The sequence below is a fragment of the Felis catus genome, chromosome C1, assembly GCF_018350175.1.
Source record: "Felis catus isolate Fca126 chromosome C1, F.catus_Fca126_mat1.0, whole genome shotgun sequence".
NCBI lineage: Eukaryota > Metazoa > Chordata > Mammalia > Carnivora > Felidae > Felis > Felis catus.
The window spans coordinates 39,143,937-39,164,994 of record NC_058375.1 but is presented as its reverse complement, the minus strand read 5'-3'; the positions used below and the strand labels follow the sequence as shown (position 1 = coordinate 39,164,994).

At 36.2% G+C, this 21,058-nt stretch overlaps 1 protein-coding gene across 9 annotated transcripts in view; it reads left to right on the top strand.

The window, feature by feature from the left end:
- Window positions 1–21,058, top strand: part of LOC101099137 (AGBL carboxypeptidase 4) — a 1,457,496-nt gene that overhangs the window by 721,294 nt on the left and 715,144 nt on the right. For all 9 annotated transcript variants that reach the window (XM_023258671.2, XM_023258674.2, XM_023258670.2 and 6 more), the window contains one exon: window positions 9,383–9,477. In XM_023258671.2, coding sequence (XP_023114439.1) covers window positions 9,383–9,477 — 95 coding nt within the window. The remainder of the gene's footprint in view (window positions 1–9,382; window positions 9,478–21,058) is intronic.

Sequence of the window (21,058 nt, the reverse complement as noted above, 5' to 3'; positions counted from 1 at the left end):
TAGGGAAATTGGTCTATAGTCCTCCTTTTTAGTTAGGTCTTTGGTTTAAGAATCAAGGTAATGCTGGCATCATAGAATGAGTTTAGAAGATTTCCTTCCATTTCTATTTTTTGGAACAGCTTCAAAATAATCGGTATTAGCTATTTTTTAAATGTTTGGTAGAATTCCCCTGGAAAGCCATCCAGCCTTGGACTCTTCTTTGTTAGGAGATTTTTGATTACTGATTTACTTTCTTTACTGGTTATGGGTCTGATCAAATTTTCTATTTCTTTCTGGTTCAGTTTTGGTAGTTTATGTTTCTAGGAATTTGTCCACTTCTTCCAGATTGCCCAATTTGTTGGCATATAATTGCTCATAATATTCTCTAATAATTGTATTTCTGTGGTGTTGGTTATGATATCTCCTCTTTCATTCGTGATTTTATTTATTTGGGTCCTTTCTGTTTTCTTTTTAACAATCTGGCTAGGGGGTATCAATTTTGTTAATTCTTTCAAAGAACCACTCCTGGTTTCATTGATCTGTTCTACTGTATATCTATATCGATATCAACATTGATACCGATATAGATATATGATTGATTTCTGCTCTCATCTTTATTAGTTCCCTTATTCTGCTGGTTTGGGGCTTTATTTGCTGTTTTGTTTTGTTTTGTGTTGTTGTTGTTGTTGTTGTTGTTGTTGTTGTTTTTCTGGCTCCTTTAGGTGTAAGGTTAGGTTATGTATTTGAGACATGTCTTCCTTCTTTAGGAAGGCCTAGATTGCTATATACTTCCCTCTTATGACTGCCTTTGCTGCATTGCAGAGGTTTTGGACTGTTGTGTTTTCATTTTCATTGGCTTCCATGTACTTCTTTATTTCATCTTTAATTTCTTGTTTAACCCATTCATTCTTTAGTAGGACTTGGAGTTTAAAGAGCACCCTATGTCTTTTGATTGGAGCATTTACTTCATTTACTTTTAGAGTGGTTATTGATAGACATGTATTTAGTGCTGTTTTATTACTTGTTTTGTCATTGTTTCTGGAAATTTTCTCTCTTCCTTTGTAACCTTTGTTATTTTTGGTTTTTCTTTTCCACTCAAAGAATCCCCTTTAATATTTCTTGCAAGGCTGGTTTAGTGGTCATGAACTCCCTTAGATTTTTTGTTTGTCTGTTTTTATTTTTTATTTTTTGTCTGAGAAACTCTTTATCTCTCTTTGTATCCTGAATGATAACCTTGCTAGATAGAGTATTCTTGGCTGCAGATTTTTCCCTTTCAGCACATTGAATGTATCATGCCACTCCCTCCTGACTTGCCAAATTTCTATGTAGAAATCTGATGCTAACCTTACTGGTTTTCCCATCTAAGTTAGGGACTTCCTTTGTCTTGCTGCTTTAAGGATTTTTTTCTTTATATTTATGTTTTACAAATTTAACTACAATGTGTTGGTGTTGGCATGCCTTTATTGATTTTGATGGGAGTTCTCTGTGCCTCCTGGGTTTGGATGTCTGTTTCCTTCCCCAGGTAAGAGAATATTTCTGGTGCAATTATTTTGAATAAACCTTCTGCCCCCTTTTCTGTCTCTTCTTCTTCTGGTTCTCCTATGATACAAATATTATCATGCTTGATGGAGTCACTGAGTTCCCTAAGTCTACTTTCATGATCCAAGATTTTTCTTTCCCTCTTTTGTTCACCTTCATTGTTTTCCATTATTCTATTTTCTGTATCACTTATTTGTTCCTCTGCTTCTTCCCTTCCTGTGGTCATTCCAGCAGTTGATTTCAAATCTCAAATATTGCATTTTTCAGTTTGGCCTGATTTTTTTTTAGCTCTTTTATGTCTGTGGTAAGGGTCTCCCTGATGTGCACTCTGCTGCTGTGTTGTGGCTGTTTATCCTTCAGGTCAGTTCTCTACAGAATTTCTCCTTGTCTATACTGGGGAATGTTTGGACCTTGACTAGAGTGTGGTGAGTTTTAACTAGGTGTGCTCTGGTCGGCTTGCTAAAAGAGACCTGATGTTATTTCCACTAGAATTGAAGCTCTTTAGAACTCCAGGTTAGCAGACATGGTGCCTGTGGGGGGAGGGCCTCACTCTGTTGGTCAATAGGCCCACTGTTTAGGCACATTTTCCCTAGAAATGCAGTACCAGTGGAGTGCAGCGGGACAAGACTTGGTGTAGGCAGTTTAGGCAGCCAGGGTTGGCACTGTGCTGTTCACTGAAGTTGGTTTACACTGTGGGTCAGGAAAAGGAAATGGTGCTCGCTGATTCTTTTGTCCCCAGAGGCAATTTCATCTCTCACAGATGTGCTCCAAAGAGAATGAACAGTCTCTCCCCATGCCACTTAGACAATCCTCAGATCAAGCAGTCTGTCCCTGGGTTGTTTGCTTTCCTCTGCTCCAGGAGTAGTGCAGTATCCTCAGGTCTCTATCGTAACCAAACCTGGGGACCTCTGAAATGCCAGTCTTTGATCCCCACTGGTTGCAAAAACTCATGAAATTCAGCCTCTCTCATCTTCCCAGCCAATGGCTTTGGGGAAGTGTTCTCCTTTTGCTTACCACTGTTTGCTCCAGTCCATCTCACCTTTCTCCACAATGAGGGCTCCCTTCCCCCTGCAGCATCTGTAATCCATTTCTCCCCCAAACCATTTCTCCACACTTTCTACTTTCCTTGAAGTGGACTCTTCTTTCCCTCTAGTAGTGCAGTTTGTTCTATCAGTCCTTAGGTCAATTTCCTAAGTATTCAGAATGATCTAACATTTCTCTAGCTGTGTTCCCAGGACAAGGCAAGCCTAGGGGCCTCCCACTATGGCGCCATCTTAGTTCTGAGTCTTGCTTTGAATCATCCCATAGTTTCTCAGTTTTAAAATCCTGCAGGGAAGGTTTGTGTGCTCCCCCATTCATTGGTTCCAGATAGTAATATGCTGAAGTCAGCCAGTGCCAGGTCTCAATGGCTAATTGTCAGATTTTCAAGAACTTTGTGACTTGTTAAATACAACTAACTTTAAAAATAAACACCCACATTCATAGTATCATTCACAATATTGAAGAGGTGGAAGCAACACAATGTCCAATAGATAACCAGATAAAGAAAATGTGGTATATACATGCAATGGAATATTATTCAGCCTTAAGAGCATATCCTTTTACATTTAAATTACCTTTAAATTACTGTGTAAATAAATATCTTTACATTTTAGTCATTCCCTGGGAAAGATGGTAAATGTGGATTTTTTTTTTCCTAATCAGTTTGGGAAATTTTTTAAACATGTTAATCATTCAATTTCCAATATTTTGATTACTGATATTTGGAATTATTTTTACTATCTTATTTGATCTTCCCATATACAACGTTTTTTCCTTGCTTTTTATCCTCTATCCTGTCAAACTTTCTATTATATTTGCCATGTTTTCTTTATTCTCTTTTTCCTGTTACTCATTTGGAATTTATAACTCCTGTTTCTGTAATTATAGTGATTGCTCTTGAACTGCCCCATGCTTATTTGTTATAATGTCTTAAGTTAATTAGCATCCCTGTCCTCCTTTGGAATCATACAAAGTCATTATCATAGTTTAACTCTGATTTTGCCTCCCTCCACTTCAACCCAGCCCCAAACACATCTGTTATTGTTAACCAGTGTTTTTATGCAAACTTATTAGCACCCCTCAAAATTATTATTTCATAATAATATTTTTATGTAGTCAATTCTTATTTAGATTTACCTGTTTCTCTGCTCACTTTTGTTTCTTGCCACTCTTACATTTGGTGTTCAGTTTCTTTCTTTGAAATTCGTCCTTCAGTAAGTAGCACCTTCACTGAGGGTCTGAAATTCCTATACTTCTTAGGCTTTGTCTGAAAATTTATTTTACCTTCATTCTTGGGTGATCATATGTTATTTTCAGGTCTCTCATGTTGCTGATGTTAAGTCTGTTTAAGTCTAATTTCTGTGTCTTTGTGGGTAATTTATGTTTTCTCTGGTTTGCTCTGAAAAAATGCCCTTTATTGTTGGTATTCTGCAGTTTCACTGGGATGTGTCTATATCTAGATTTTTTTAATCCTACTTTGGACTGAGTTGTTATTCTTGAAATCTGAGTAGCATTTTCTTTTGAGAAAATGCTAGTTTCCTTTAGGTTCTTTTTAAATTCATATCTAATGCAGATTTTTATTTTTTCCTCTGTATCCCTTTGTCATACTTTTTATCATCTGAATATACAGTGTTGATTGAGTTTTGGAAATGTCATCTATTCTGCATTCTAACCTATCTACTGAATTTAAGTTCAGTTAGTGTAAAAAATATATTTCTAGAAGCTCTGTTTAATTTTTTAGAAAATATTTCTGGTCTTTAAATTTTTTTATTTATTTTGTTCTGTTTTCATGTGTTTGAAACATTATTTTAATTTTTTAGTCATTACAAAAATACTTTCTTTATAGTTGACCAGATAGTTTTATAACTTGAAATTCTTTGTCGCCAAATTCATTTATCTATTTTTCTAGCTGATTCTTACTTTTAGTGTGGATTGTTTCCTTATGTGTTTTATAAATTTCTGTGAAATGTTAACCTCCACAGGACTTTATTTATGGAAATCCTATGTTCCTGGGTTGAAATGTGTGCATTCAAAACAACTTTTCATTGTTTTCACTAGGTTCTGTAGGACTATTTGCGTGTAACTAAATTTATTTTAAGTTCTTGACCTGCGTTCTTAAGTTGAAGCTATAGTATAAATTCAAACCTGAACCCAAATATGTTCTGGCCTATTTTCTTTTTAATTATTTTTTTCTACCCCAAACCTAGAAATAGATAGGCATACTTCTTTGTCATCTCTCACTGTGAATGATTTCTTTCTAGACCATAGTTCTATGAATACTAAATCATTTTGAGAGTAGTAGTGTTATGGAGACATCTCATTCCAAACATCCTGGCTCCTGCAGATTTAAGTTCTCATTTGCTATCCTCGCATGGATGTTAAAATGTAAGTTCCTAGATACCGAGACCAATAGCCTTTCTGCACCTGTGTATTTTTCTGGACTCTGGATTTGTTTGTTTCTTTCTTTTTCTTTTTCTTTTTTTTTTTCATTAGAGGTTCTTTATGTAAAGAATGTTCTCAACACAGTGTGTTTATTTTTTTCACCAAACTTCATATGGTTTTCCAACCAAATGTTCCAACCAAATGTTCCCCAGGTACCCTAACATTCTGCACAATATCATTTTTTCCATCTGCCTTAATATTATTTTCTATTTGTGCCTAGGCATGAAAAATTTTGGAGAATACTGCCATAGATAACCTTCTGCAAATTTCTAGAAACCACAGGAATATTTGAGAACATGCAGAAAGCAGGTTTTATTGGTCTTGGTATCTAGGAACTTATATTTAACATCCATGCAAGGACAGCAAATGAGAATTTAAATCTGCATGAGCCAGGATGTTTGGAATGAAATGCCTCCATTTTAAATCTAAAGTGGAAATCAAATGCTAAATTTATTTTTTAAATCTTCAAATTTTTAATTGAAACTTATCAGTTTGTGTCTGTGAACATCATTTTTATATGAGGTTTTTATTTCTGAAATGGATATATGCAATTTGTAATCGAGACTTTTCAGTGACAATGTCTTCAAAATCTTAATAGTCACCATCAATGAGAAAGTGTTCACACAATAAAGTAATAAAAAATTTAAAACTGTTCAAATATTTAAACTATGTGAAATTATATTTAAGTCATTGAACAACTCTCCCTTTCCTTCCACTTATAATTGCGATGTTGAAATTTCATGTGAAAATCAAATGACTTTCAAATCTAAGCAAACTTTTAATAAATGTTGTTAGATAATGAATTATTTTAAAATTGTGATGACCCACTAATTTTCAGAATGCACGTGCCTATTTAGAATAGTCCCTGGCGCTACCTTGGACAACCTTAAATGGGAAATTTACTCATGATTGGACAAAATTATCAGATATTTGCAAAGTCAGAGAATCAGATCCACTGCCTAGACAGCACGCAGTCTCTTTACTACACACCCATCTACATTGGACCTCTCGATGGCTTACACCTAGAATAAAGCTTGTACTCTTCTATAACACCATGAACCCCTTGGTCAGAATGGACAGAGCTCTAGGCCTCAAACATATGGCTGCTTGAGAGCTATAATCCAGTCCGAGTCTAACAGTGTGCTGCAGGTCACTATTTACAAAGCTCTTATCTCAAACACCATATTGCTAAAACAAGAATCCTGGATTAAAAATTTAAATCTAAAGAAGAAAGAAAAAGAGGGGCACCTGGGTGGCTCAGTCAGTTAAGTGTCAGACTTTAGCTCAGGTCATGTGAGTTTCTGCTCGCAGTTTGTGAGTTCCAGCCCCGCATCAGGCTCTGTGCTGACAGCTCAGAGCCTGGAGCCTGCTTAGGATTCTGTGTCTCCCTCTCTCTCTGCCCCTTCCCTGCTCATGCTCTGTCTCTCTCTGTCTCTCAAAAATAAATAAATGTTTAAAAAAAATTAAAGAAGAAAGAAAAAGAAATGAGGAAAAGAAGGAAGAAGTTGTTAATGAACTAAAAGATCCTATTTTATTGAATATAAGGAGGAAGGCTTAATAAATATTGAGTACCTTTTATGAGCTAGATATAATGTGCTGGGTGATTTATATATAATCTCACAGATTCTTATAAAACTTTGTTAGGGTGCTATTATCATCCCAATTTCAGATATAAATAATCAATATAAAATTATTTTGCCCAAACTCACAGAACTAGTGGAGAGCTGGGTTTCAGTTCAGATGCATCTGTCTGGAATGTTCATGATCTTATTACTTTTGAGTCAATGGACTTGCTTCAAATTCTGGCTCTACTACTTATTATTTATGTGATTTTAATTTACTTACACTCAGTATTACTTGCCTCACCCATAAATAAAGGAAAATAAATAGTCCCTGTCTCAAAAAGTTCATTATCCTCAAAACAAATGAAATAATACATCAGATATCAGAGATTGTGATTGGTGTTGAGACCCAAGAGTCAGTAGTTTTTAAAAGCTATCCAAATGATTCTAACATACAATGAGGCGATTCTAATATGAAACATATTGAAATAGTGTGAATGAGTGCTGAACTCATAATTTGGTACATAGAAGGTACTCAGGAATTGTTAGCTATTATTATAATTGTCGTTACCATTACCTTATGGATGCCATTTCTTGTGATGCATTGGGGTAAATAGTAGATACTGAAGTGTAAAATATGGAAAGCCAAGATTTCCTGCACTGCCTACTTCCAAATACCTTTGATTCTCATAGCCACATGTTGCCTTGCTAAATAGACTAGAAAACATTTAAAAAAAGCTTGAGAGGAGAATGGTGTTCTTTTTGCATGGGATGTCATAGAGGAAGTATAGTCTTTATTGTCCTTTATTAGCTTCAATTTCTTCACATCTAAAACTGGGCTAAAATAGACAGCTTTTGTTTATGGATGGAATATTTAAATAATATAGCATATTTAAAACACCTAGGAAATTTTACTAGAACTTAGTAGGATATTAATGATCAACAGATATTTTGCTTTCTCATTTCTTTATTCCAGCTTCACATATGAACATTATTTATGTATTGGATTTTCATTGCACTTAGTATTAATCTAGATCCTGAAAGTGCAGTGTACCTTCCAGGTTCACCGGAAATGGATCTGACACTTGGAAAATCTCAGAAGAGAAAGGGGGGAATAAGCCCTGTGAGATTCAAAGGCAATTTGTCCCCTTGATATTGATTTTCTTAAATCAGACAGTGGCCAAGACGCTGGGAGAAGTAATTGAACTGACAACAGGCAGGTCCATGTTATTAATAATTGAACAGCCTTAGACATTCTTGATGACTTAATTTAATGACAGAAGAGAGGTCTGCAACTGAAATGCCTGGTGATGGGGTCAGTAGGTAGGTCTCTGAGGAGAAAGGAAAACATGTTATTCCTAAGAGTTTATTTCATAGAAGAAAGCATTTCATGGTAGTCCCAAATATGAGACCTGAGAAAATAGCTTTGATTTTCTCTTTTAAGAAGAAAAAATGTTAAAGCCTTAAAAAATTACCATTATATTTATTCCTGCCCTTACTTTAGAAAATAGACTTGGTTAGAATTATAGAATTTTGGAACCTTAGTGAGTAATTCAAGGGTAGAGATAATGGACATTTTACTTATCTTTTTATTCCCTGGATTCAAATATCAAGTCTTCTGTTAATTGCATGACTTTGGACAAGTTAATTAGCCTCTCTAAGCTCAGCTTCCACATATGTAAAATGGATATGTTAATATTTTGTATAGTTATAGAACAATATTTAAAAATTTATAAAAATGAACAAAATTCCTGGACTTAATATTATATAATACCTCACACAATAAATGTTTGCTAAGTGAGATAATATGTAAATTTTGATGCTCCCCTCTCTTTAATTGCCTATGGATAGAAAACCCAGCATATTGTAACCTTTTGAAAATTTTCCTTTTTTTCCCAACTATTCTGGTTGCCCTTGCTCTGGTCCCCATCCTCTTTTTTTTTTTTTTTGGACTATTTCAGGAGCCACAAAGTGTCTTTTAACCCCAATTCCCTTATCTTTCCTCATCTCTCTTCTTCACCTATAGTGAAGTTGACTACTAAAACAAAAGCTAATCTCTTTTAACTAGACTATCCTTCTGGAAAGACTTTACTCATCTAGAACACTCCACTCCCCCATTTTAAAGTTGAGGACCAGAGAGGGGAAGTACCTATGCTTCTATGAGTTGTTGCTGAGATTAGGGTTGAGCTCAGTACAATTTGCCCCAGCAGAGGATAATAAAAGGTGGCGCAAAAGAGGACATATATTCTCCAGGTCTAGTAAAAGGGGTGCTGAGCAGTTGCAGAATTTTTTAACTTCAGTTTTGCACTCAATTATTATCTTTAGTTTGGTTGAACTTCAAATGTACTACTGTTACTCTAACAATACTGTTGTTCATTTCCATGTAAATTCTAGGTCATGCTGGAGAGAGGCACAGTTAATAATAATAGCTAAAACATGTAGCATTAATTATGTACAAAGAATGGTTCCAAACACTGTGCATATATTAACTTAAATCCTAGGTACTATTATTATCTCCATTTTCCAATGAGGAAACCGAGGTATAGAAAGGTTTAGTAGCTTGGCAAAGTCACACAGTTTGAGAGTGGTAGAGTGGGATTAAAACTCAGGCTTCCAGGTTACAGAGTCTGTGCTCTTGACTATTACACTAAACCGGCACAAACACATTGTATTTCTGTGGGCACCATTTATTCTCACTATACTGTTGGAAAATAGTCCATATGGCTTCCTTTAACCCTGCTTATTGTTTCCATTCCTAATTAGCAGGAAAAGGAACTTGGATAGCATAGTCTTCTGATAAACTTTTCCCTTTCTTTCAGAGAGTCATCTTCAACATTGTTAACTTCAGTAAAACCAAGAGTCTTTATAGAGATGGAATGGCCCCTATGGTGAAATCTACTAGCAGACCCAAATGGTAAGTGACCCACAGAATGGGACCCACTTATGGTTGGAGAATTTGTCCAGATCTCAAAGTTTACATGCTGGATGGCCAGTGCTTAGTCTCACTGGCATTGACAGGAGTAAGATGAGTTTCTTGATGGCCATTGTCTGGGCTCTAGGTACGATTCTTTGAGAATGTTGGAATAGGGAACATAGTTCCATATATGGAGTGACCAGCATTCTATTATGAAGGAAGGTACAGTCTGTTACTTGGTGAACTTCCTGTCTTGTTGGTCTTTTATCATAGTATCTTTGGAAACATAATTGAAGTTGATGCTATGTTGTTTTGTTTTGTTTCCTAGCCTGAACACAGATGTTGTACCAGCAGAGCACTGGGAACTACAATTTAGTAGATTTCCCTTGCTTTGCTTGGTGTTTGTGGTGTTTTTGTATAGATGCTATGTGCTTTGTGGATGTTAAAGTTATATTTGTCCCATGCTATAGAAAGGTGAAGAGAGTTTGATAAGCTTGCTTAGTAATAGTAATAATTATGGCAGTGATGATGATGATGATAACTGCTCTCACTGAGAGCATTTGCTGTCACTATTGTCATAACAGTTTTACAAGGGAGAGCTTAAATATTCACATATTACAGATGAAAAAATAGAGGCTACAAGAGGTTAAGTACTTTCTCAAGACCATAGATAGTTAAAGGAGGAGCCTATGTCATTTTTTATTACCTCACACTACCATTCAAACCAATTAATTTTTCATTCATCCATTCATTTATTCTTTCAACAAACATTGATTGAATGCAACAAGATGAGAGTTTTTAAAGACAGAAACCAGTGTTATTCATCTATCACACAGTAGGTATTAATTGAATGCTTGTTGAACTAAACTGAATTTGTTATGAGAATTTACATGTAAAGTGCCTGGCACTTGCTAAGTGCTCAATAAATGTCATCTATTATTAATAGTATTATGTAAAACACTATACAAATGTGAGGAATTGTTAATATTATTCTAGCTTTGATCCCTGTTCAAATTTTAATGACTAGTGAGGAGATCATCTCCAAATGTCTATATTTATAGAAAACTAGCAATTCATAAATATTGAATTGTGCTTTTATCTACAAACGATACTTGGCAATTTTCTATAAATGCTGGGCTATGAAGCTCAGGTTTATGAAAGTGTAGGCATTCAATGATAATGAAAACTGTTTATTAAAAGATAAAAATATCTTCCTGGGCCTGTTTTTTGCTTTGCTGCATTGAGTCAACTATACTCCTGTTCCTGGATCTCCTTTGACAATGGGATCTGGGCAAGGGATAAGCCTTTGTTTTGAGTTTCTGAATTCAGCCCAGTGGATAATAATATAGCATCTCTCTCTGCTAATAGGTATATGTGTAGATGTGTACTTCAAACCTTGCTAACAAAAGGACATCACTGTTGATCTGCTCATGAGAACCCTCAAAATAACTTTGTACTTCTTTTATTAGGCTCTGTGTTAGGATCTTACCCAGCAACGGTAATCACTATCCTTTTTCCCCAACTGTTCAATGCTGGAGTCTTCTCTTTTTTCATGCTTTTAAAATCCTTAAGCCTTAATCATTTTGTTTTGTTTTGTTTTGTTTCATATGGATTATCATTTGGGGCCTCTCTGTCAGGGCTCTTGACAAGATTTTGAAATATTAATGAGCCCTTGCATTTATATTATAATACCTGAGGATTAAGTTAGTGCTCTTATCCAATATTGGCAGGCTCTCAGAAGCAGCCATTATCCAGTCATTGGGCTTCTCTAATAGTCTGAAAGAGTTTAAATGTTCAGAATTGAGTTTATTGTAGTTCATCAGTCCGGTGAGGCACTAAGTACCAGAGCAAATCAGGTTGTTGATAAGCCTCATTTCTTGTCTTTTTTACTTTGCTATCCCCAGACTTTGGATGCAAAGCTACTCACTTCTTTCATAGCTCCCTTTCTTCAATCCAGACTGAGATATTTGTTTACTTAGTAGATTTTATTATCTTAATGTGCCATGTACTATCTTAGATGTTGGGGATACAGTATGAATATGACAGAAGAGATCTGTTCTCAAAGAGAACTTTCTTTTTAGAATTTTATTAACTGATCTTTACCTGCCATAATTGTTTCTCTCTTTGCTACTGGTTTGCTCCAAGGATTCATTCTGCCCTTTGGTGCTTTCTGCCTAGGATTTTATTCTGTTTCTTGTGTCAGTTACCTGTACCAGAACCTGTCTTGCAATAGTCATTATTCTAAATGTTTTTCGGCCAACACAAAAAGTGTACATGACTGGCTCTCTTAATATTAGATTTTATTGGCCCTGTGGAGTGCATCACAATTTAGGATTCTAGACAACAGCCTGGCTTAAGACTGACAAATACATTATAGATCCCAGTATTAGAATAGCTCCTCTAGTGTTTTCCTAATTCCAGTTTTCCCAAAACCAAGGCAACCAAACAAAAGGACACGTTTCTGATACATTTCTTACCTGCGGGCTTCACTTCCTTTAATATTTCAACCAGGCTTTGAAAAAAACTCTTACTTCATAAAAAGTATTGAAAATTCTAATTTTCCTGGATGAAATATATACCAGATTAGGAAAAGGTACTTTTCTAGGTGAAATATAACATTCTTCTTCATTTCTGTTATAGGAGTCATAACTGATGTCAAGTAAAGATGCCTTCAGGCCTTAGTACAGGTCTGGAAATCAATTAGTTGTAGAAAGAAGATGAGCAAAAGAAGCAACTAAAAAGCCATTGTGCAAATATATGGCCACTCAAGGCTATTCGGCCTTGAGGAGATAAAGTGAGAATACCTAGCAACAAAATGGAGAAGGTTTTTTTTGCAGTTTTTCTGCCTATTTTAGTTCACTCTAATTTTGTTTCCATATTAGACTTTTTAAGAAGTGTTAGTTGTTAGCTCAAGTTTCTGCAACCACAATGCATTAATATGTTTTAATATTGTCCAAGGCTGAGATTGCTTTTTGATAGCCACTGCAGGGACTGGCATTAAAAGACAGCCAAAATCTGTATTCTTACCTAAGCAGAAACTAAGCCTAGGATATTTACACAAGCAGTAAGTGGTGGCATTAGCCAGAGACCCCAGGACTCCAAGTTTACTGTTCCTCCCATATTCTCTGCATGGAGAAGGTGGGAAAAGGAGACGCAAATAAGCAGAGAGTTACATACTGCTGTGTGACCTTTGGTAGATCTGGAATAACTTTTCTGGTTGACTTGTCTGTTATAGTAGATTGAGAAGATTAGACTAAACCTTAGAGGTGGCTTCCATTTAACACAATTTTATTGAACATCTAACTTTCTACTAGGTTCTGGGGTGATCATATGAATCTGATAATATGAATAATGTGATCTGGATTATTTCTTTAAGATTTTATTTTCTAAAAATTTAAATGGAACACAAACAGAAATAAGTACAGTATAAGGAGCATTGTGCCAATAAACATTAGGGAATTATGTAAAATATGATGTGGGACTAGAGAAGAGGAAGAAAACTACATGATTACGGCTATGGAGAGTAAAGAAGAAGCCTTGCATGCACTTGGTACTTCACCTAGATCTCAAGGAAATGGGACATGAACAAAATTAAGGAAATGGATTTCCAGATTGAAGATATAACATGATGAGCTATAACAACTCTTTTATAAGCTTCAGTTTCCTTGCTATAAAATGCAAAATAGCTTTCTTGAGGTTTTTATAAGAAACATATGTGAAATGGATAACTTTAAAAAGTCTCAAATAGCTTATTAACTCAATTAATTCCCTGCCCATTTCTTTTCTTTTTTCCTGACTCACTCAAGACTAATTGAGTAAGCGTTATGCCTTCTCTCCCTCCCTCCTGTTCTTTTTTCCCTCCCTCCTTCTCCCTGTCAATAAATCCTTACTGAATAGTTACAATGGACCAAGACTTATGCTTGGCATCAGAACAAAATAGTGGGGAGAGATATAATTCCTGTTCTGATAGAGCTCATAGTCTGTTGGGCTAGACATGAAACATATAACTACAGTAAAGTGTGATAACTGTTATAACAGGGGGAATTAAGCATGCTGTGGAAACTATTCAACATTTAAGACTTAAGCTGCTCCAGGGATAAGAGACCTTCCTTAGGTGTGTTATGCTGAGAACTAAGACAAAAGCAGTAAGATCATAGTAGGCAGAGATATGTGTGAAGAAATAGAATGTGTTGGAAGGCCAAGTGATGAGAAAGAACATTACCTCTTTGATGAGCAAAGGCCAACATGATTGGAACATGAAATTCTTTTTTTAATTTTTAAAAAATGTTTATTTATTCTTGAGAGAGAGCATGAGCAGGGGAGGGACAGAGAGAGAGGGAGACACAGAATATGAAGCAGGCTCCATGTTCTGAACTATCAGCACAGAGCCTGACGCAGGGCTCGAACCCACAGATTGTGAAATCATGACCTAAATTGAAGTCAGACACTTAACGACTGAGCCACCCAGGCACCCCTGGAACCTTAAATTCTAAAGAGAAGATGACTAGAGTGGTATGTAGGAGTGAGGCTGAGGTGATCTTTGTAAGCCAAGGTGAAGAACTGGGCTTGATTCTGAAGGCACTTAAAGAAATTAAGCAGGAGCACGACATGACCAGAATGGCATTTTGGAAAGTTCAGTCTTATTGCTTAATAGAAAATATCTTAGGAAGACAGTTGTTTGGAGGTTTTTTGTAATACCTTAGGCTACAGCTGATGATGGATTAGACTGATAACGGTAACAATGAAAACAAGTGGAGGGATTTGAGGGTTAACAGAAGACTGAATCAGTTTAACCTTTTGATTGACTAGATGTGGAGATTAAAGAGAGGCAGGAGTTCTAGATGACTCCTGGGTTTTCTGGCATGTGCAACAGAAGCGGTGGTGGTGCCGTTTATGGAAGACAAAGGTTATAGGAGGAAAGACAGCTTTGGTAGATTTGGTTGGAAAAAGGAGATGGTTAGCTTGGCTTTGGAAACATTCAGCTAGAAGTTTCTGAGAGATATTCAAGTAGATATGTCAAGTAGGCAGTAGGATATATTGGTGAGAGATTCAAGAGAGGAATCTTGAGATGCAAATTCAGGAGTCATCAGCCTGTAGATGATAACCAGAATGGTGGGGGCAGATGTGATGTCTGAGGGAGGTCATATGGACTAAAGAGGGAAGATTAGGACAGGCCTCTGAGAAATCCTTCAATTTAAAAGTCAGGTAGAGGATGAGAAGCTCACCAAAGAGGATAAGAGGAACTGACCAGAGGGGTGGGAAGAAAACCAAGATAGTATGGTGTCATGTAATAAAGAGGAGAGGGCTTTTCTAAAAAAGAGGAAGTGACTAACAATGCCAACTGCTACTGAAGGTCAAAGATAATTTAAGTATTAAAATGTCCAATGCTTGTAGCAATGTGGAGGTTATTAGGGGTTTTGTTGAGTGCCATTTTACTGACGTGGCAGGAGTTCAAGCCAGCTGTCTGAGATAATGAGTGAGATAAACTTCTTTAAAATGTTTGGCTATGAAAATTCAGGAAAGAGATACAAGCCCTCAGACAGCAAGTAAACGGGCAGTTGTAATACATATTCTTTTGAATTAAGCATAGTGATAGCTATGTACAAATAGCAATAGCTCTATATTATTCTTTGTTTTTTAAATTTTGTTAATGTTTATTTATTTTTGAGGGAGAGACAGAGACAGAGCATGAGCAGGGGAGGGGCAGAGAGAGAGGGAGACACAGAATCCGAAGCAAGCTCCAGGCTCTGAGCTGTCAGCACAGAGCCCGATGCAGGGCTCAACTCACGAACCAGGAGATCATGGCCTGAGCCAAGGTCGGATGCTTAACCAACTGAGCCACCCAGGTGCCCCACACTCTGTACTATTCTTAATGTAATGATAATCTTTATCCTTGATATTATGAAAAAAGAAACTAAAATTTTGAAATTAAAGATATATTTTCTGAAATAATGGGGCTTTACTCTATTGTTACAAAAATACTATTTTGTTTGAAAAATTGTAAATTCATGGATTAATATTTTTCAAAACAAGTAAGTCATACATTTAAAATTAAATTGTATCCCCTGGCCCCCCATATACCTAATCCTCCTGCTTTATTTTTCTGTATAGCACTTATTACCATCTATCAAGCTATAATGTATTATTTATTTTGTTAGCTGTCTCTATATCTATTAGAAAGTAAGCATCATGAGAATAAGGATTTTTGTAATTTTTTTTGTTTACTTATGTATCCTTAGCACCTTGAACTGTGCTTGGTATATTGTACATACTCAATAAATATCTGTTAAATAAATGAATTAATACATTATCCCTCTGCTAAATCTAACAATTGTTTTTAATTTTACATATTCTTTTTTAGTTTTTGTTTCCATGAGCACATTTTCATGTAGCAGCAATCTAATATCAAAAATATATACCCATTTATATTCTGTTCCTTTTCACAATTTACTCTATTATATCTCTGTTGGTGAGCATTTAGTTTTTTAATATATTTTTTTCTAAAGTAGATAATATTATAATAGGTAGATTTGTCAAATTATTTTTTTAGAATCAGAGAGATTCTCCTAAGGGAGAGATTACAAGATTAATTACTATAAGCTTCTGCTATGCATGCTCTCAAAATATGTTCCACCAATTTAAAATGCTACTCTTGGTCTGTCTCTATCAGTTTTACTGCAATCTAGACAGCATTAAGGATTGTCATTGAATAAAAAAAAAACTAGTTTAGAAGCTGTAAGATGTCCATTTTGTTCTTTTTTGTTCTCATTTGAACTTGTGTCTTAAGAATATTGGCATTAGTATAGTGTCAAAACTGAGTTTCTAAAAAAACAAATATAAATGCATTAAAAAGAAAAGACATTGCAAACATTCTGGGAAAGGATGGAGTAGATGCACTCTTCCCTATTTCTCCCACTAAGTATAGCTAAAAGCATATACCTTATTTACGTAACAAACATAAAAGACCTGAAAGGTGGAGAGAAGAGGGAAGACTGGCTAAGTCTCTCAGGACCTGAGAAATGCTATATTGGTGAGTTCCCTGGGTTTCATTTTTGCTTCATATACTAGAATGGTTGCTTGAGAAGCCAGAAACCTAACCCGGATATGCCAATGGTCATAGGTGAAAAACAAATCTTCCCCAAACCCTGTTCTTGCTGAACAAAAGACATAAAAGGGGGAGGGGGTGGTCAGCCTAGTAGGACAGAAAACTTTGAGACAATAATTGCCCACTCTAGCTGAACACCATGGTAAAAAACTGTCCATTTCCACCCTCACCAACAAAGGAGGGGTGAGGAACCTAGACTTCCGTCTTTGTTCCAACCTTCCACCAGGTGGTGTCAGAAAAAAGTAGGGAACTGGGTATTTCATTCCTCCTAGTCAGTAATGAATCCTTTCCTCTTCTACATGATGTCAGACCACATAAGTCTGGACTTCTGCCACACACTCAAAGAAGGATCAATAGGAGAGTGCAGGGACAGAGGATAGGATAAGTGAACTTGAGGATAGAACAATAGAAGTTACTAGATCTAAACAATAGACAAAAAATTGACTAAAAAGAAAAATGAACAGAACCTCAGGGACCTATGGGACCAATAGCGTGACATTCATGTCACTAGAATTTGAGGAGTGGTGAAAAAAGTGTTTAAAATAGCTGAAATCTCCTCAAATTTGGCAAAAGACATAAAACTATAGATTCAAGAGAGTGAATGAACCCAAAACCAAAAAAAAAAAAAAAATGAGGGAAATCCATGCCAAGAAACATCATAATCAAACTAAGGCAAGAAAGAATCTTGAAAGCAGTGAGAGAAAGTAACACCTTACCTCATAAGGGGAAATTTTGAACACAACAGATGACATCCAAGATTATAGAGACCAAAGGGAAGTGGCACAGTATTCTTCAATATTGAAAGAAAAGAACTGTAAACTCAGAATCCAATATCCAGCAAAAAAACATTCTTCAAGAAATCTAGACATTTGGGTGAAGGAAAAACTAAGAGTATTCAACAGAAGACCTCCCCTAAAAGAATGGGAAAAGGAAGTTCTTGAAACAAAAATGATAGCAGAAGGACTCTTGGAATGTCAGAAAGGAAAAAGACAACACAAAGAGTAAAAATATAGGTAATACAATAAACTCCTTTAGCTCTGTGTATTCTAAATTATGTTTGATGTTTAAGCAATAATTATAACACTGATGCACAATGTATGTGGAGGAAATATTTAACATAATATTATACGTAGTAAGGTAAAGGGACTTAAAAGGAAGTAGTTTTTGCACTTCAATCAGCTTGGTATATGTCATCACCAATAGACTGTGATAAGTTATGTGTGTGTAATGTCACAGAATGGTAAGGGAGAGTGGGGTCGGTGTGACCATAAAGCGGTAGCATCTGAGAACTCTTTGTGGTAATGAAATAGTTCTGTATCTTGATTGTGGTGGTGATTATATGTGATAAAACGGTGTAGAACTATACACACATGTTGTACCAATGTAAATTTCCTGGTTTTGAAATTGTTATTCATTATTCACAACTATAGTTAGGAAAGATGCAGCCTTTGAAGGAAACTGGGTGAAGGGTACACAAGACTTCTCTGTACTATTTTTGGAAATCCATGAGAATCTATAATTATCTCAAAACAAAAAGTAAAACCTGTATTACTTACCCCACTCCTTTTACAAAAAAAGCCCCCAAAGTATAAGAATATTTTGAAGAATGTCAACAAGTGCAGAAGGATCTGAAGCTTCCTAAAGATTGAATGAGGGGTATGAGAAAAACATGGGGAGGGTCTTTTTGAATGTGTAACAAAAGGAAAAACTCTAAAAAACATATTCCAGAATGAATCATTTTACCTGAGGAAATGTAGAACTAGAAATAAGGCAGTGGGTAGGAGTAACATACACTTGAGTCTGTATTCCATCTCTGGGTCTTCTAGAAGCTCATGGAATGAATCAGGAGTAAGTCCTTTAACCTTTGTGTGCCACCATTTCTTCACACAGAGTACAGCAAAGTTGTCCAATCTAGGTGATTTTCACTCTGTGCTGCCTGAAGAGTTCTTGCATAGGGCAAGGAGAAAATTCACTGAAAATGCAGGCCATTCTCTCTTATTTCCACCAGAGCAAATGTGCTTTTGTCTGTTTCACTTCTCAGTTATCTGAATCAAATTTTATTTTAAAAAACAGATATACTGATATTCCTCACCACTCTATATAAAATACAGATTATTATCCACGCTGTTTCAGATGGGGAAATAGAAACTGCAAGAAGATATATGACTTGTCACAAATCATACAGCAAGTAAATGCATAGCAGAGCCCGGAGCCCACTTGGGAATGACTTGTCTACCTTTCACTTTCCTCACTGCTGACGCATTGCCTTCAAATAAAAGTTGAAAATTTTGAGCTTGGTAACAATTTCTAACCATTTCCTTTAGTTTTATAAAGTGCATCCTACCAATAAGACCAGTGCAGCAACAGGGGGGCTCTCAGTGTGTGCTGAGTTTGAGAGCTGCCTCAGTAGAAGGAGGATGGCCATCTGTCAGGGAGACAGTGGGGGGGATTCCTGCACTGGGAGGGAGGGTGGACCATCCCTATCGCTGTCAGCATTCCCAGTCAAATTAGAGGGCATGCTGGGAAAGCACTGTAGTTATTATAATTGTTTAACCTCAGAACTCAAATGGAAGGGAGCACAGAAAGGAAGAGAGAAAGAAAGGATTCATGCAGGGTGCCTGGGTGGCTCAGTCAGTTAAGCATCCGACTTCTGGTCGGGTCATGCTGACGTCTCAAAGCTTGGAGTCTACTTCAGATTCCGTCCCTATGTCTCTCTGCCCTTCCTCTGCTCACACCCTGTCTCTCTCTCTTTCTCTCTCAAAAATAAATAAACATTTTTAACAATAAAAAAAAAAGGATATATGATACAATCCCAGTCATGGGATGGTGAGACAAATGGGGAAATGAGTGAGGGGCAGATAATTTGCTGGTTAATGAACCTAAAGGTGGTGACTTCCAAGATCTCTTCATATTCAAACTGGACTAAAATATTACGATTCCAGTCTCCTTGTAGGGAGTCCAGTTCAATTTAATTCAAGTTTAGTGTATATCTTTCTGCCATAAACAGCTTTCAGACATTGTACTAGGTGCTTTGATTCTCTTGGAACCTTGGGAAGGGTATCTGTCACTTTCCCAATTTTACAGATAAGCATATGATACCAAGGCTCAGGGTGATGAAGTAACTTGCCTAGATAGTTTAGGAGAGTTAGAAAATGACAGAGCTTATATTTGAATGTAGAGTTGCTCATTTTAATCTTAATCCTTTTTCCTGTTATAGTATAGTACTGGTTAATAGCTTAAGCTTTGGAGTGGAGAATTTAACTTAGCTCTGTCGTGTTTGTCGTGAGGAGGATAAGTGACTCACTCAAGATCATACAGCAAATAAGTGCAGAGCAGAGCCTCTTACAGCAAGTAAGTGCAGAGTCCTCATGGGACTGACTGGCAGGCCCATCACTTTCTTCTCTGCTGCCATACTACCTCCTTTTCCTTTTACTCCAGGTAAAGGGGCTGAAATGTAACAACATGGTGCAGGAAAAAAAAAAAAAAACATTGGCTTTGTGATCAAACATGAATTCAGATCTTACCTCCTGCTTTTGAATAGCACAAATAGTGGCTACCGTTAATTAACCTCAAATAATGCACTCACTGTGCTAATGTGCTGCATGATTTCTCTCTAATCACACAGGCCAGGACATGAGTAAGGAAACCTTGTGTTTGTGACATGTGGTGCCAACATCTCAGAAGGAAGTAGTCTCGGTGATCACCTAGCCCAAAGCCCTCATTTTGCACAGGAAGAAACTAAAGTACAGAGAAGTATTTGTCTAAAGACTCCACTGTTCTGCAAGAATTATTATTGAACCCAGTCTGTCTAACTCTTTGGTTATAACATGAAACAGTGTGCAAAACACTTTATTTGTTAGAAAATGATTTTTCATCATGCTATCCTCATAATAGCTCTAGGAGACAGTGAAAGTCAGAGATTATCACTTCCAGGTGAAGAAAATAAGGCACATAAAGGATCACATAACTAGTCAGAGGAAGAGTCAAGAAGCTGTCCCAAATCTATGAGACCTGTAGCCATACTGTTTCTTATTTTATTTCATTCTATCCTATCCTATCCTATCCTATCCTATCCTATCCTATCCTATCCTATCCTATCCTATCCAATTTTTTCATCATGATAAATGTACTCTTAAATCTCCATCACCTATTTCACCCATCCCCACATCTACCTCCCCTCTTGTAACCATGAGATTATTCTCTATCATAAAGATTCAGTTTCTTGATATATCTCTCTTTTTCCATTGCTCATTTGTTTCTTAAATTCCACATATGAGTGAAATCATATGATACTTGTCTTTCTCTGAACTTATTTCACATAGTATTATTATACTCTCTATCTCTATCCATGTTGTTGCAAATGGCAAGATTTCATTCCTTTTTATGGCTTAATAAAATTCCATTGTATATATACCACATTTTGTTTATCTATTCACGTGTCCGTGGATACTTGTGCTGCTTCTGAATTTGGTATTG